The sequence below is a fragment of the Centropristis striata genome, chromosome 2 (genome assembly GCF_030273125.1).
Source record: "Centropristis striata isolate RG_2023a ecotype Rhode Island chromosome 2, C.striata_1.0, whole genome shotgun sequence".
Lineage (NCBI taxonomy): Eukaryota > Metazoa > Chordata > Actinopteri > Perciformes > Serranidae > Centropristis > Centropristis striata.
Window position 1 is genome coordinate 22740750 of NC_081518.1, and position 17895 is coordinate 22758644.

Here is a 17895-nt window from a genome sequence, read left to right on the forward strand (position 1 = left end):
CCAATTACACAAAGCCAAGGAACAACGGACCATCTCCTTCAGAAACATCAAACACATCGTCACCACCGATCTCTCCACCCTGATCAGCTCCTACCCCAGCCCTCCCCCAGCATCCTCCCTGACTGACCTGGTGACTCACTACAACAACTGCCTCTCCTCTTCCCTCACCGCCCTGGCTCCTTTGAAAACCCGCTCAGTCTCATTCACGCACACTGCTCCCTGGTTCACCCCTGAGCTCCGCCAGCTCAAAGCCACTGGCCGTCGACTGGAGCGACTTTACAAAAAAACTGGACTCACTGTACACAGCCAAATGTACTTGCACCACCTCCATCACTACAAGAACACCCTCGTCACTGCCAAATCTTCATACTACTCCAACATCATCAACACTGGTACAGGTAACAATAGAGTCCTATTCTCTACAGTCAGCCACTTACTTCAGCCTCCTAAAACCCTCCCTCCAGAAATCTCCACCGACCAGTGCACTGCCTTCTTGGACTTCTTCACCTCTAAAATCAACACCATTCACCAACAACTGGCCTCATCTTGCACCCCCTCAAACGACCCACCCTGGATGACCACCACCGGCCAACCTCACATCAGCCCCCTCTCTGACTTCACCCCAGTATCAGAGCACACCATCGTGGAACTCATCCACAAAGCCAAAACCACCACCTGCCAGCTCGATCCTCTTCCCACCTCCCTTGTCAAAGCATGTCTGCCGTCCATTTCCCCAATGATCACCAACATAATTAATTCCTCCCTCACTACTGGTACTGTACCCCCCATTCTCAAACTGGCTGCCATCACACCCATCCTGAAAAAACCCGGTGCTGACCCAGCTGACCTTAACCACTATCGACCCATCTCCAACCTCCCCTTCATCTCTAAAACACTTGAAAGGGTGGTCGCCGCACAACTACAGTCCCACCTCGATACAAACAATCTTCATGAACCCTTCCAATCCGGCTTCCGTCCAAAACACAGCACTGAAACAGCCCTAGTCAAAATCACCAACGACCTCCTCCGTGCAGCCGACTCTGGATTACTCACCATTCTCATTCTCCTCGACCTCAGTGCAGCATTTGACACCATCTCCCACCCCCTGCTCCTGGACCGCCTGGCTGGCATTGGGATCACTGGTGCTGCACTCTCCTGGTTCACATCATACCTCACTGACCGTCAACAATTTGTGCAATTAAGGAACCACAAGTCTGGGTGTCTGGGTGTCTCACTGGGTGTCCCCCAGGGGTCAGTCTTGGGTCCACTTCTCTTCACCATTTACCTCCTCCCCCTGGGCACAATCCTCCGTCACCATGGGGTCCATTTTCACTGCTATGCCGACGACACACAGGTCTACATCTCCTCCAAACCCACCGCTGCCATCCCTCCCACCTCACTCACCACCTGCCTTGAAGACATCCGGAGCTGGATGAGCAGGAACTTCCTCAAACTTAACGGCAATAAAACCGAGGCCCTGCTCATCGGCTCCAAATCCACCCTCACCAAATCACAACGTACCCCAGCTCCACCCATCATCGTCGACGGATTCCCTGTACCCTTCTCCTCCCAAGTTAAGAGCCTCGGCGTCATTCTGGACAACACCCTCTCATTTGCACCCCATATTCAAAACATCACCCGGACTGCATTCTTCCACCTCCGCAACATCTCCAGACTCCGCCCATCACTGACCCAATCCAGCACTGAAATCCTGGTCCACTCATTTGTCACATCACGCATCGACTACTGCAATGCCCTCCTCACTGGACTCCCCACCAAACTCATCAACAGACTGCAAATAATTCAGAACTCGGCCGCCCGGATCATTACCCGTACCAAATCAGCTGACCACATCACCCCTGTTCTCATTCAACTCCACTGGCTCCCCGTACAATACCGCATCCAATACAAGAACCTCCTCCTCACCTACAAAGCTCTCCACAACCTAGCCCCCACTTACCTCTGCGACCTCCTTCAAGAATACACTCCCTCCCGCTCCCTCCGCTCATCCTCTGCTGGACTACTAATCACCCCCACATCACGCCTCAGTACCATGGGTGCCCGATCCTTCAGCTGCTCAGCACCCAGGCTCTGGAACTCCCTCCCCCCACACATAAGACAGTCTGACACCATCACAACCTTCAAGTCACAACTCAAAACTCACCTGTTCAAACTGGCATACACTCTATAACTGGACACTAATTCACTTGCTTTTATCGTATTGTCTTGTTTTTACCATGTCGTGATGTTTTTACCATGTTGTCTTGTTTTTAAAGATGTTTATGATTTTAGACTTTGTAAGGTGACCTTGGGTGACATGAAAGGCGCCTATAAATTAAATGTATTATTATTATTATTATTATATGCTGCAGAACAAAATTAATAACTGTCAGGTCCTGATGATCCAGTGGACCTCGTGGGTAAATGTGCACAGCACCTTCCTCAGTTTGTTCCAATGAGCAACGAGCAATGGTCCAGTCCTGATATACTGATGTACGCGTGACACGCGTGTGTGTTATTGTCCTGAAGCCAACTCTTCAGACACCTTAACGCGTGCATGTGTAGACTTGAAACAGCCTAAACTGTCTCATCGGTCTCTCTTGGTGATACATGGATTGCTTGAATTGTGACGCGAAATGGCTGTTAAACTCAAAATTTGTCATCATAAAGAAAATAATTATTTGTACATTGAGACGAGCGTGCGCACAGGCGTCCGCTATGTTCGCTCGTGGCACGAATGACCCATCCCTATTTGATTTCCACACACACTACACAGCGTGTGCCTGTACGCTCATGTAGAATTGAACAGTCACGTTGGTCACGTAGGTGTATGAGCAACAGACGCTCGTCTGTCCATTGAAAGTGAATGGAATTTACACGCACACGTTTGAGGTTTGATGTCATCACATAGGCGCTGTACATGCGTTTTAGTATAGTTCGCTGACATAAGATGCCCCTCATACACACACACAAACACACATTTTCACTGTCACTTATCTAAACTCACACAGGCCATTTTCACACATGATCAGGTTCTTACGAGTTCTAGCGGGTCTGAAAAGTCAAGCCTTAAACCTGCATTATGCCCAGCAGAGGGCGACTACCTTTGTTTGCAAAAAAATGTCAGTTTGTTAACATTGGTTATTTAAAACATAATTAGTTTCGTCTCTCCTCTTCTTCCCTCTCAGTCAGAGGATATCCGGTTGGAGCCGGAGCTGTACGATCCCTGTAAGTCCGACATCAGCCGACTGTGTCCCAACGTGGCGTTTGGGAACGCTCAGGTGAGGAGTCAGGACTCAGACAGAAGAAGCAGCTGAGAATAAACACAAACATTAAGAATATGATGTTATTTATGCTCCTCTCCTCCCTCTGTGCTGCTCCTCAGATGATCGAGTGTCTGAAGGAGCAGAAGAAGCAGCTCAGTCAGCGCTGCCACCAGCGCATCTTCAGGCTGCAGGAGGTGGAGATGACCGACCCCGAGCTCGACTACCAGCTGATGAGAGTCTGCAAGCAGATGATCAAGGTGAGGAGGAGGAGCAGGAGGAGGAGGAGGAGGAAAAGAGAGAAATATAACAGAGTTTTTGAGGATTTCTACTTCTGATACAGCACTTTTTGGAATTTAAATATCCAATCATTTTAATGTTTTCCAACATACTGTGCATCATACAACAAAAAAACTGTTTTTGTTTGTGTTATTGTGTTTTAAAGAATATAATTATGATTTAATTCACATCATAGCTTTAATCATCATTCTGATTCCTAATATTTTAAACTTAAAAAAACAACAACTACAAAATGAATAATCGAGATGCAGAAACACAGAGACATTGCTTAAAAGTAAGTCTAATCGGGCATGAAACACAAGTAAACAAACCCCCAGATTTGGAAAAATGTCCATTCTTAATCTAAATTGTGCTTTGTAAACATCCATCACAGTTTACAGACCATACCAGAACAACAATGTAAAAATATTTCTTTGCAAGAGAAGTTTCTAAAGTAAAAGTACTGCTTCTCTGGAAAATTCTCCCTTGACTGACAAATTATAAAATAATCCATTATAGATTCATATTCTGGAGTCATCAGTGTATAAGCTGAATTTTTGTGTTGTTGCTTAGAAGCCAATTTTACTACACCTTGTTCCCAGACAGCTGTATTCTAATAATGAAATGATCCCTTAACTGGTCGATGTTGATGTAAACTTTTCTCTGCTGCAGCGGTTCTGCACCGACGCCGACGCCAGAAACGTCCTTCAGTGTCTGAAACAGAACAAGAACAGCGAGCTGATGGACCCAAAGTGTAAACAGATGATCACCAAGAGACAGATCACACAGAACACCGGTCAGGAAAACAAACCAGTCTGTAAATCTGAACACAATCAACATTTACCTTACTGACTCCTCCTCCTCCTCCTCCTCCTCCTCCTCCTCCTCCTCCTCCTCCTCCTCCTCCTCCTCCTCCTCCTCCCCCTTACTGACTCCTCCTCCTCCTCCCCCTTACTGACTCCTCCTCCTCCTCCTCCTCCTCCTCCTCTCTTCTCTCTCTCCTCTTCTCTTTCTCCTCCTCCTCTTCTCTCTCCTCCTCCTCTACCTCTACTTCTCCTTTCTTCTCTCTCTCTCCTCCTCCATCTCTCCTCCTCCTGCTCCTCTTCCTCTTCTCTCTCCCTCTTCTCTGTCTCTCCTCCTCCTATCTCCTCCTCTTGCTCCTCTCCCTCTTCTCTCTCTCTCTCCTCTTCCTCCTCCTCTTCTTCCTCCTCCTCTTCCTCCTCCTGCTCCTCCTCCTGCAGACTACAGGTTGAACCCGGTGTTGAGGAAAGCGTGTCGAGCAGACATCCCAAAGTTTTGCCAGCCGATCTTGAACAAAGCGAGCGAGGACAGCGAGCTGGAGGGTCAGGTGATCGCCTGCCTCAAACTCAAATACGCCGACCAGGTCAGTCCACGATTACTTCACCATCGCTCCTAAAACCTCAGGTAGAAAATACACCAAAATAAAAAAAAATACTAAAGACAAACAATGAAACATGCAAAACTGCAAATAAAAATGGTTAAAGGGTAAAAAAGGGGGGTCAAAGCAGAAGTTAACTAAATTTGAAGGTACTGATATAGTGAATAGTTCTACTATAAGCCATACTGTGTATTTGTCATGATACTTTTTTAAAAGATGTATGTAAAATCTTTTACTGGCTCAGCTAAAGAAAGATAATGATTTCTGGTGGCTGCTGTCCTAAATTGTGTTTTGTGGCTGGGGTTTGGTTCAGAGGTTGTCTCCGGACTGTGAAGATCAGATCAGAGTGATCCTGCAGGAGTCGGCGCTCGACTACAGACTCGACCCGCAGCTGCAGATGCACTGCACAGATGAGGTATACACACACACACACACACACACACACACACACAAAATACTGTGGGTTTTTTAGATTTCTTTCTCTGCATTAATCTAACTCTTTGTCTCGATTATTTTTTCCTCTCCTGTCCTCCTTTGTCTCTACTCTCCTCTCCTCTCTCTCCTCCTTTGTCTCTGCTCTTCTGTCTCTCCTCTCCTCCTGCGTCTCCTCTCCTCTCCTGTCCTCCTTTGTCTCTCCTCTCCTCCTGCGTCTCTACTCGCCTCTCCTCTCTCTCCTCTTTCATCTCTCTTCCTTTGTCTCTCCTCTCCTCCTGTGTCTATCCTCTCCTCCTTTGTCTCTCCTCTCCTCTCCTCTCCTCTCCTCTCCTCTCCTCCTTTGTCTCTCCTCTCCTCCTTTGTCTCTCCTCCTGCTGCAGATCACCAGGTTGTGTGCGGAGGAGGCAGCAGCTCAGGAGCAGACTGGTCAGGTGGAAGAGTGTCTGAAAGTCAACTTACTGAAAATTAAACAGGAGGGCTGTAAAAAGGTAAATATTATTGTTTTGTCCAGTGTGCTAATTGAGGATATTTGGCACAAAGTGTGTGGATGAGTGGAGATGATTTGAGATATCGCTGGAGTTTTAGACTGAACTTCTCTTTTGCGAGTCTCTCAAAAAGTGCATGGTGCATGTGCAATTTAAACTATTACAATATGGTAATGGAGTTAATGTCTCTAGCGACGTTTTTGTTAAAAATCCTCCTCCTGTTGGTGTGTTCAGGTGTCTGTGGACTGCAGGAAAAATTCCTTGATCAACAAGTCTATGAAACAAGGTCTTTTTGCACTGTTGCACTGCTCCTTCTCAAATAAACTAAAGAGCTTTGTTCCCTCTTGTCTTCCTTGTTTGCGTGTTGCAGGAGGTCCTGAACATGCTGAAGGAGAGCAAGGCCGACATCTTCGTGGACCCGGTCCTGCACACGGCCTGCGCTCTGGACCTCAAACACCACTGTGCCGCTATCACACCGGGCAGAGGACGACGTGCGTGCTCTCACACAACATATTTAGATTTGTTGAGAACATTTCCCGGCTCATAAAGATCAATTTTAGGATGTGAACAAGTTAAAATCAGTAACCTGTGACTCTAAGTGTGACCAAACGAATCAATTAAGCTTTGATCACTAGATTATTATACTAGATTGTCTGTTGTTTGTTTGTTTTTACTTGTTTCTCCCTCTTTCCGTGCAGAGATGTCGTGTCTGATGGAGGCGTTACAGGACAAGAGAGTTCGTCTGCAGCCAGAGTGCAAGAAAAGACTTCAAGACCGCATCGACATGTGGAGCTACGCTGCAAAAGTAGGAACAGGAGGATGCAGTTTCACCTCGTCTCTATGTTCTTATTTTAATTCTTTTCTCTTTTTGTTTTGGCTCAAGGTCATATAAAGGCACCAAATGTTTAGGGCTGGGACAGAATATTAGACTCTTAAGATATTTGTTTGTACAAATGTATGCATTTCATTGTTGAATTTTTACTGCGATTTGCTGTCATCTCATTTGATTTCTGAGTTTCTCTGAGGGCAGGGCCTTGCACACACACACACTCAGTGCAGAGCAGAGACACAGGTGCAGTGAAGACTCTGTAGTGATTTAACTTGCTGCTCTCACGACCAAAACTTGCTTCATTTTAGACTGACAACATACATACAGGCTGAAGTTCATCAGCAAAAAACTGAGGGTGGGGACTAACCGATCAACTGAGCTATAGAGCTGTTTGTTCAGAACTAAACAGCAAACTAAAGGTTCATCTTTATCAGTCGAATCAGACACACACACTCTCATACACACACACATGTACTCACTCTCACAGACACACGCACTCACACTAACACACTCGCGCACACATACATTCACACACATATGAGGGGTATTTTATGCCAGCACACTATACTTAAACGCCTAGAATGCGTCGCCTGTGCCAGCATAAAGTCTGATTAATAGGCGTGCTTACAGACACGCGTATTGCGAGTACACCAGATGACATGGGTGACGGGTGAAAAGTGCCACGAGCGAACGTAGTGGACGCCTGTGTGTGTGTGTAACGCGTGTACGTTAACAGTGTGTTACTCTGTGTAACAGTTCAGCTGTTACACAGAGTCTCAGCTTCATATGGTATTGTTTATAAGAAAGCACAACTTATAGATGAACTCCAAGCCCCCACAGAGCTGTCAGGATATTTCTATTATTTTCAGGCCAGTTTTTATTTTCTTGTTAACGAAATCTCTCTCTCTCTCTCTCTCTCTCTCTGTCTCTCTCTCTCTCTCTCTCTAGGTTTGAATGATATCGAATTGATATTTAATGATAGCAAGGGTGAAAGGGATAATTAAAATAATTTCAGCTACTTAAAAATAGTAGGCTAATAGTAAAGTGCAACGCTCACAGCCAGTTCCCAGCTTAGCGCGCGGACATACAGTTCATTACGCACCAGCTGTAATTAGGTAGGTTTACCTGCCTGCAGAAGCCATAATCGCTGTCACCCCTGAATATTAAGTAGCCATGCGGACCTATCTAATGAATATTCAGTAGCCATGTGGACAGCAGTCCGTTCACAATATGATTCCATCGGACCTTATATCTACACTGTTTAACCCAATTCGGCACTTATGCACAGTCCCATTATGTTTTACAGACATTCGTAGTTAACTAATGAGGTAAAACATTTTGTTTAAGCTGCATTTTGCTGACTTTCACTCCTAAAACAGGCTAATTAAGCCTCCGGTTTTGGCCGGAAAAACGTTAAGTTTATCTGGTACGTACAAGATAGTCTTTCTCTTCATCTATAAGTTGTGCTTTCTTATAAACAATACCATATGAAGCTGAGACTCTGTGTAACAGCTGAACTGTTATAGGCTTACACGCGTTACACACACACAGGCGTCCACTACGTTCGCTAGTGGCACTTTTCACCCGTCACCCATGTTATCTGGTGTACTCGCAATACGCGTGTCTGTACGCCTATGTAGAATTGTACTTAACAGTCACGCGGTTCTTCATGTCACGTATTTGAGGCGTAGTTCACCCGTCACGCAGCCGTCACGTAGGCGTATGTGCAACAACGCGTGTACAGCGTCTGCGTGACGCCTGCGTGACGCCTGTCTGTCCATTGAAAGTGAATGGAATTTACACGCGCACGTTAGACGTTTGATGTCATCGCATAGGCGCTGTACACGCGTTTTAGTATAGTGTGCTGGCATAAAATGCCCCTCATACACACACACTATCACACACACACACACACACACACACTCTTACACATGTACGCACACACACACTCACTCACACACTCAGTTTAGTGTCATTGTACTACAAGAGATAGGAGGTCTCAAAGTCAATGCAATTTCTACATAAAACAAAACAACTTAAAAAGTAAAGAGGTATAAGTTCATGTATAATACATGAAATAGAAAAGAACTTCAGATACCAAAATCTTGTCCCATTACAGATTCTGCAGTCGTTATCACAATAGTAACCTTTCGGTCCGTCCTGCAGGTGGCGCCAGCGGAGGGCTTCTCAGACCTCGCCGTGCAGGTGATGACATCACCCTCCAAGAACTACATCCTGCTCATGATCGCCCTGAGCGTGTGCGTGCTCTTCCTGGTGGGGCTGCTGTGCGGCCGCATCACCAAGCGAGTGACGAGAGAGCTGAAGGACCGGTAAGAGGACGAGAGCGCTCTGACGATAGACTGACTCCTCCTCGCACCTCCTCCTCCTTCTCCTCCTCCTCCTGCTCCTCCTCTCTCAGATGCCCGGTCTGTAACCAGCCAACCTGCACAGTGCCAACGCCAGCGCCCACATCTGGAGCTCCTCCTTGGCTGCTGCTGAAAGATTTGCATCCAATGCAAAGAAAACGGCCCCCTAAACTCTCACGAAAATCTCCATTTGGGCATCTCCAAACTCCAAACTGGAGCGTTTTTCTTTTTCCTCTCCAATTCCGTTTCTCCCTCCAACGATTCTGCTTCTGTCGAGGATGTGTGTTCGGGGTCGGATGTGAGGTCGTCCGGCATCTTTTTAAGTTTCTGAATAAGCGCTGTTGATGATGTGACTGAGGGCTGCTGCTGCTGCTTCAGATCGCTTTCCACTTCGAGTCCTGATGCTTTTTGGTGATATTTAACAGAGACTGGAGCATGTAGAGCAACAGGAAGTTTCTTTTCTTTTCTAGCAGCTGCCTGAATCGCACATGGAGCAACTAAACTCTTAAAGATTGGCGTTTCCCTGTTGCTTGAAACATTTTCTCATCGATCGTGACGTCCCGTCCTCTTCACTTCCTGTACAGGATCACATCTGGCTCGAAAGATTTGGATTCTTCTGGATGTTCTCACCTCGTCCCCTGTTCTCTGTTGCCTTTAATGAACAAAATCTGTCTCATAACTCACAGAGAGACATCTACATCTTCTGCATTTAATAACAGAACAATCTGCCTGTGCACAAACAGCATTTTTTTGTGTTTTGAGAGGAAAGACGTGATTGTTAATATGGATATAGCATTTAAACATGTAAAAACAAATTTAATTTATGCATCAATGACGCTAAAGTTCAAATCTCACGATTAAACCTGCACTGAGCTGCTAACATGTGAAATGATTTCCCGTCAGGTCGCATTTACTCTTTTATTTGTTGCCCTTATTATATTTTTTTTTATTTGTTTCCACCTACATTTAAAGTGCATTTACACTCAAAACTACCTGCATGTGAACAAACAGTAGATGAACAAAAAAACAGTTGGAAATACAGGTGCATACAAGATAATTATTTCCATTTTTTAAAATGACATTTTACAAAGAAAGAATAGATAGAACGATAATAGGTTTTTCTTTTTAAACTAGGCAGGATGAAATAGCCTAGCGTAGCATTAAAACTGGTGGCAGGGGGCAAAAAAAAAACATGTTGTCATTTTATCTGAGTTGTTTGATCAATGCTCAGCAGAAATGGAAGTTTTTGGCATGCAGCTGCTGTGTGAAGTGATTTCTTGTCTTCACAGATTAACGTTTACTTTTTTTGTTTATTTACAGATTACACAAACAAGATGAAATATGTTAATTAGTAGGAGTATCATAATTCTCTGCTTCCTCAATTTGATGTCAGAATTAAACTGGAGTTGGGCCAGTGTAAAAATGCACAACTGGTTTGATATTAAGCCGAACACTGGACTGTTGTACCAAACTTTACCACTAGAGGTCATACTTGACACAGCAACTGCTCCAGAGTGGAACATAATGAGACTGAGAGACCATGAATGAGAGTGCAGCGACTCCAGTACACTTGGTGGCAGGACTGCACCTCTGAGCTGAAGAAGAAAAGGCTCTTTTGTCGGCTATAGATTCAAAATGTGTCCATCAAGCTGCAGCGTTAGTTTTCTTTAAAACTAACTCTGTCTGATGGGGTGTCTGGTACTGGTGAGCTACACTGTGTCGCTATGAACTGTTGTTGACGATATATAGAAAAAAATACCCAGAGAGTGGCTGATCTTGCACAAAATTTCACTGGATTTCAATATAAATCAGTTGAAACAGTAAATTGGTGGGCTTTAGAGATGTTATTAGGTGTATTCTTTACTTTGGACAGTCAACTGTTTCCACCTGCTTCCAGTCATGCTAAGCTATTTCAGATGTACATTTTCAATCCCATGCTACATGCATTATACAGTATGTGATGCATATAGAAAACTTGTTCTGGGTCACTTTAACCAGGTCAACTAACTTTACATTCAGAAGTCAGATTAGTGTCCCATCATGGCATAAATGCTGTTATATTACATTTATCTAAAATATGTCAAACCATATTAAAGAAAAAGGAGACAGATGTTTTACTACAAATAAATCAGTTTTAGAATCCCCCGCTCTGTATTTTTTACAGACGTTCGAGCCATAAACATGTTTTTATTTTTCTTTGTTTTGCAGGAAAACTTGTAAATTGAATTATTTTGCATTTAATGCTTTTTTTCCTCTGATTGATGAATATTTAATTTTTTGCACTTTAACTTGATGCACGTCACCGGAGCCTCATTCATCTCATTCATCTGTTAAAAAAAAACAAAAAACAAAAATATTTAAAACAGTAACCTCAGCTTTGTTTTCTTTTTTCTTGCAGATGTTTTGCAGCTTTTGGTTGAATATTAATATTTGTGAATGATAGAAACAACAACATTACCACAGAGAGGAATAGTGTGTGCAGCACATTTACAGAAGTTAAATGAAGCTGAAGTTGCAGATCATTTGTTCGCTGCTTTTTGTTTCTGGCGTCAGAAGTTTTAATCTGAGCGACTCGACAGGAAACAGACGCAGCTCAGTAGAACCAGTTTTGTACGTCGAGTCTCTACGTGAAAAAACTTAAAAAGTGTGCAGTTTTTATTTTTTATTATTATTTTTTACATTTTGCCATGTAATATGAAGAAGTAACAGATTTATCATTGTGGAGTTTGATTTTGCTGTACAGATAAAAATTTGTCAATTTAATAAAAATGTCTGCAGATTTTCATAACTCTGGCTCAAACTGAGTTTTTTTAAATATAACTATTATTTTATATAAAATCCTCGACTTTTACTGACAGCACTGGTTCCCAAACTGGGATACACATTTTTTAAATGAAATTGAATTTGCATTTTCAACATCAATCTGATTCTAAATTAATAATTATTATTAGAAAATAAAGTCATTTTCTTGTTTTTTTTTTATCATGCAGAAATGTATTTTAATATAGATTACAAGTCAAATTCATTTGATTCTAATTTTGCCATTGTATGTCAATAAAAATAATTGAAGTATATATAATAAATTAAAAATGTTATTCAAATAGATATTTTTAATTAATTGTTTCATCAATGCAACTGGGATGTCCGAAGTAACATAGGGAGTTAAAAAAAAAAGTGAATTTGCATTTTCAAACTGACCTATAAACACACATGCAATTTTAATACATTTTTCTGCAAAATAATTATGTTGCCAAAAATAGCTTCAGGTCGGTTTAAGTCAAAATATGTCAACTACTGTAACTAACTGTATATATAATGTCTCTGAGTATCTAGAAAATTGTTATATAAATTGAATGTATTATTATTATCATCATTATTATGGATGTTTAAAACAATGAGTTTGATTGTTTAAAGGACAATAACATCTGATTGACTGTGATGAAGACGTTAAATATGTAAACTGCGCAAACTGCATCAGTGTGTAATTTATTGCAGCTGTAAGGTGCTTGAGAAGCTTGAAAATGCTTAAAAAGTGCAAGAAAAGTTACTTTGGAAAAGCTGTAGGAACTTTGCTTGTGTTTGTCAGTATTCAGAGTGCAGGTTGAACCACCAGATGGCACTACTGAGATTTAAAGTAAGCAGAACTCAAACTTTCTGGACACCTGAACACACAGGAACACACAGACACACACATCATCTCAACAGGTAACTCTCAAATAAAAGGTCACAGGAAACATTCTCTGCGTTCTATGTTTGGGTGTGGATTGTCAATCATTTTTGCTCAAAGACTTGTAATAATGAAAAAGACAACTTTTGTTTTGATTCTTCTAAAGTCTTGAAATGTGGTACAGACACATTTTTGGCAAAGAACAGTAAAACTCAAGATCACATGTAAAATTACACTTTTCCCCCAATTTGTGTTTAGGATTTTTGATAAATTTTGTTTTTGTTCATTGTTTCTATTAAATGTGTTTCCCCTTATGAAATATTATTTTTTTTATACTTCATGTGTACATTTTTAACTTGTTATGAGTTCATAGATAACAAATACTTCAAGCTTGAAACTCCTTGTAGCTTCTGAGACATTTTTTTCATCATGTATCTATATTTTAGACATTGGGCACATTGTTTTTCTAAAATATAATACAAATATATAGGGAAAGGTCATAGAGTTCAAAGATTAAAATATGATACGATAACTTGATAGCTGGTTTGTTGTTTAGCAACCCAGAGGAAACTTCTACTAAAAGGTAATTTAACAATTCTGTAGCGAGCATCAATGAGATTATTGATTTATTAAATAACATTATACCAAACTGAAAATGTTTTTCTTTACCAAAAGACATATTTCAGAGCTATAAATTGTAGCCAAAGCAAATTTTAAATGCTTCGTTGTTGCAATTCAGAACAAAATGTGGAACCATAGTTGCCAATTTCCTCCAAAATTGACCCGCAAACTGAAAGCAAATTGAGTTAAGATTCAAAATTTGGTTTACAGAGAACTAGATAATTCTCCAGTGTTTCCTCCAAATGTGAGTCATGTCATACTGGTTAAAGAAAAATGTAAGTGAGTCTATAATGTACTTACCTGAGTCTCTGCAGGATGACATAATAATTACTGCAGTATTAAAGTGACATGAGGACAAAAGAAAGTCTGTCAACCCTCCAGCTACAGAAAGCTCTTTATTGTTGCTTCCCACTTTAAGTTCTGTACATTTTATAATCTTGGAAAGAAAAAGGAAAGAATAAAGGAGCAACACAGAAGCGTTAATCATCTCTATTATTATCTCTTATTATTCTGGCGTCTACGTGGGTTAGCTGAAGCGAGGACAGAGGAGGCAAACCACAAACTTAAAACATGAAAAACCCCAAAACAGACAGAATATTACCAAGTAATTCAGATGCTGAAGGTGCTTCATGATCGCAGCGAAACAAAACTAGGAACAAACCTCCTTCCACAGGTTTAATGTCGAGCTGCGACGATCAGCAGAAGAATAAGCTATTCTGATAATCAATTAATTTTCAGAGATTCCCTGCTTTGTTATATTAAATTTAACAGATTTGGTCATTTAAATTTTCATTTTTCACTATTTTCTTACATTTTATGGCCCAAATAATTAACCGAGAGGATAATCTGCAGATTAATTAATCAATAATGAAAATAATTATTAGTTGCAGCCCAAGTTAAATGACCCAAATCTAAACAGTCAACTTTTTAACTCTCTGTGCCTCAGTCAGTCTAAAATGCTAAATTAAAGAGAATAAATTAGAAAGTAAATAAGTTGACTGTAAAAATGCTATTTAAAAAAAAAAGGAAACATCAATAATCAAAAATCAGTCGACTTAATATAAACATACAGCTATCACATTAAAAAAAAGGAAATAAAAAAAAACCGGAGAGAAAGTGAATTCAGTGTCACACCTAAAAACCTACAAAATAACTGAAGCATTCCATCGTCGAGCGAATTGAAGATTAAGTGAAAATGTATTAAAGTAACAGGAGATTCTGCTTGTTTCTGCCGGATCAGATGCGAGGTCGTCAGCACGCTGCAGTTCCTCGGTCAGACAGCAGGGGGCGCCTCGCTGACTAAGGCACTGACAGTCTTTATCAGGTTTATTTCATCTGTTTGATTCAACATCAGAGTGGAGACGAAGAGCTGCAGTTCCTCTGATGGCCACTAGAGGCTGGAGCACTGAAATCTACTGAAGAAAATCCCACATTTTACAATTTAAATTACTTTTTCTCTCAACAGGAAGTTGATTCAAATGAGAATACTAAGGCTTTAATGTTGGTTAGCTTAGGTTAGCATAAAGACTGGGAACAGGGTTATGGCTAGAAAGGATCCTTTTTTTTTTTTTTTTAAAGCTTTTCGCAAGAATTCAGCTGTGTTGTATGTCCATCCGGCAGTTATATCAGTCTTGTGAAATATGAAGTTGTCACTAATTTGGAGACAGTAGTGAGCTGTGACAAGAAAATGTGGATAAAGCATTTAAAGTTGTTAAATTTAAGGCCGACTCATTAAGCAGCTGGCTCTTTATGAAGCTTGCTTGCTGATTTCACCAGTTTCATGATACAGCGGTAAAAGAAAATGAGCTGAACAAACTTGTCACTAATTTGGGGATGATAACAAGCTTTCCTAGGCTGAGACAAGATGAAGCAGATGTTAAGATGTGATAGACAAATAATTCTTGTTTAATTTTCATAAACAGTAACAACGTCACTGTCGGCCAAACGAGGGATGCCGAGACTTTCCGGAGTATCCCAATCATTACAACGAGACCTGCTGACCCTGTCTACATGTATATAATGTTCTTTAAGTTTTTTATTTTTGTTCTAGTTGTTAATGTTTTTTAGATTTCTACTTGTTTATATTGTAAATTGTTAATACTTTATTACTTTTTGTTTATTTGCTTATATTTCTTGTTTATACTGCTGTTTACTATTTACTGTTTTTTGCTATCCACTTTGCTGCTGTAATTCTTGAAATTTCCCCATTGTGGGACTAATAAAGGAAATCTTAATCTTAATCTGAAGTCATATTTACATAAAACGGATTGTTTTTTTAATATTGTAGTTCAGTGTTTCTTGCCGAAATGCACCCTGGGAGTTGGAGTTCACTTCCACCTCAATGTTTGTATGTACACAAACGTGTAACTTTGCCTTTTTAAATCAGAGAAGTTGTTAATGTTCTGTACCAATGAAGCCTTTCAGAGCCACAATATTTAAGTTCACACTACTACTCTATGTATCTGTTGGGCTCTATCAAACATCATGAAAGACTTAACAGGTAAGCTATCAACAGCTTTTTGGATTTATGCAAATATAACAACAGAGACCTTTTCAAGAAGGTTGGTTCATTTTCGTTTACCATGTAAATTAGTATAGAAGGAATACTGTCTTTTTTTTGGACTATGGACAAATAACGTTTTGTGCATGTAAACAGTTGTTTTCTGTGCACAAAACAGACTTTTACTTCTAAAAGAAAGTGTATAAAACCTCCAGTCTTCATGCTAAGCTAAGCTAACGGCTTTAGTTTTATATGAGAGTAGCAAGTTAATAAGCTTTTCCCCCAAAATGTCAAAATGTTTCTATAAAAAGAAGAAGAAAGTCTTGGGGTTTGATTGACAGATGTTTCAGCCAATCACAGTCCCTCTCACTGCTGCTCCACTCAGGTTTCGTCCTCGTTGATTAAATGTGGATTTTCTGACTCTAGTAGGTGAAAAACGATGGCAGTGAGCAGAAAACCAAAACTCCAGAGTTTGATAACCTCTGTCCGTGTCCGGAGACTTCTCTCTCACTGACCTCGGCTGAGTAAACAGCCTTTCACAACAAGTGGACTTTTCCCACTGGCTGATTTTCAAAAACGCAGCTCAAACAACAGAAAAAAAAAGTAACAGTGAGGAGTTCAACAGTCAGTCACCAAAAACTGTCTGGTTTCACCGTCTACGTGTCAGCACTAGTAGCTTTGATTGGTCCTGGCATCTTGAGTTGTACCGTTGGCTGTGTGATCGCAGGGGGCGGGGCATCAGGACGCCACCAGCTGCACGTAGTTGGCGGGATAAAGGCCGACCTTCCCGCTGCTCAGCTGACCTTTACACCAGCCCTGCTCGTCCTCCTCGCCCATCTTCAGCAGCTCCTCGCCTGCAGGACGAAGGAGATGGAGGAAATTTAAACTAAAGAAAAAGTGCTGAAACCACCATTTATCGGGCGAAGAACCATATTTGGTAACTTCAGCGGTTATCCAAAATGGGGTCCCCATGTCTGTCTGTTTGGTCATAGAACCACATGGATTTCTTCCAGCTAATCAGCAAAGATCAGGCTACGCCACAGACAGTGACACCATGACATCTGAACAATCAGTATGATAATAATATAACAATATTAACTTTATTGACCTTGACCTCCAATGTAAAAGTAAAAAAAATTAGAAAAAAAATCTGCAAGAAACAGTTGCACAAACAGAGTTATTCTTCAGTGACTTGTAATAATAATTCATATATAGAAAAAAGTTGCAAATTTACTAGATTAAAGTGGCAAATATCCAAGAAAAAAAGCCGCAGATTTAAGAGATTTAAAGTGGCAAATCTGTGCGAAAAAAGTTGCAGATTTACGAGAAAAAAGTGGGGGGAAAAGCAACTTTTTTCTTGCAGATTCACCACTTTAAATCTCATGAATCTGCACATTTTTTTCTTATAGATTTGCCACTTTGCCTTTCTTCCTTAAACCCACTTTTCTGACATTAAATCGTTTAAAAACAGCATCGATTTCAAAAGAGTTTGGATGCTGTGTACTAAAATTTCCCAGTTCGTGCATTAGATATTAGATATATGCATCCAATTTAAAGTAGGTCTCAAATCTCTGCATTCTGTTTTTTTTTTTTTTTCCAGTGTGTTTTCAGTGTGACAATTTTTATTGAATGGGATTCGGGTGTGTTTCGTGGTTTTCAGGTGCACCCATTCGTGATAAAACTGGAGGAACAGAGGCCGGTTGTCGCATTTTATCAGCGACCTGGTCCTGGTCCAGGATAAGCAGAGCTGAGCTCAGCAAAGCTTTTCCAAACTGAGGTGTCTCCCTCTGTGGTCCCATCAGGTTTCATTAACTCAGTGTCCCTCTGAACCCCCAGGAGGCAGGACCGCCTGCGGAGGACCGACTCAAGCTGCACAGAAAACCAGCCAAACCAACCAGTTACCTCCAGCTCTAAACTGAGTGACAATGTAGAGTTTAATCACTAAGCTGTTTAGCCTCTTTTAGCTCCATGTTTGGTTTTACGCCACGTTTACCTCAAATGTTTTTTTCTCATCTTCTTTTTTACAAATAGACAATTTCTATTTTAGTAAG

The 17895-nt window shown here is 41.2% G+C and overlaps 2 protein-coding genes across 4 annotated transcripts in view; one reads left to right on the forward strand and one right to left on the reverse strand.

The window, feature by feature from the left end:
* LOC131982326 (Golgi apparatus protein 1-like) overlaps positions 1 to 10247 on the forward strand; it is a 40480-nt gene extending 30233 nt beyond the window's left edge. For both annotated transcript variants that reach the window (XM_059346947.1, XM_059346954.1), the window contains 9 exons: positions 3189 to 3281; positions 3386 to 3523; positions 4215 to 4338; positions 4784 to 4926; positions 5255 to 5356; positions 5757 to 5864; positions 6232 to 6352; positions 6560 to 6666; positions 8857 to 10247. In XM_059346947.1, coding sequence (XP_059202930.1) covers positions 3189 to 3281; positions 3386 to 3523; positions 4215 to 4338; positions 4784 to 4926; positions 5255 to 5356; positions 5757 to 5864; positions 6232 to 6352; positions 6560 to 6666; positions 8857 to 9024 — 1104 coding nt within the window. In that variant the 3' untranslated portion in view covers positions 9025 to 10247. The remainder of the gene's footprint in view (positions 1 to 3188; positions 3282 to 3385; positions 3524 to 4214; positions 4339 to 4783; positions 4927 to 5254; positions 5357 to 5756; positions 5865 to 6231; positions 6353 to 6559; positions 6667 to 8856) is intronic.
* Positions 10248 to 13951: 3704 nt separating this feature from the next.
* Positions 13952 to 17895, reverse strand: part of pacsin3 (protein kinase C and casein kinase substrate in neurons 3) — a 33096-nt gene continuing 29152 nt past the window's right edge. For both annotated transcript variants that reach the window (XM_059346974.1, XM_059346966.1), the window contains one exon: positions 13952 to 16698. In XM_059346974.1, coding sequence (XP_059202957.1) covers positions 16583 to 16698 — 116 coding nt within the window. In that variant the 3' untranslated portion in view covers positions 13952 to 16582. The remainder of the gene's footprint in view (positions 16699 to 17895) is intronic.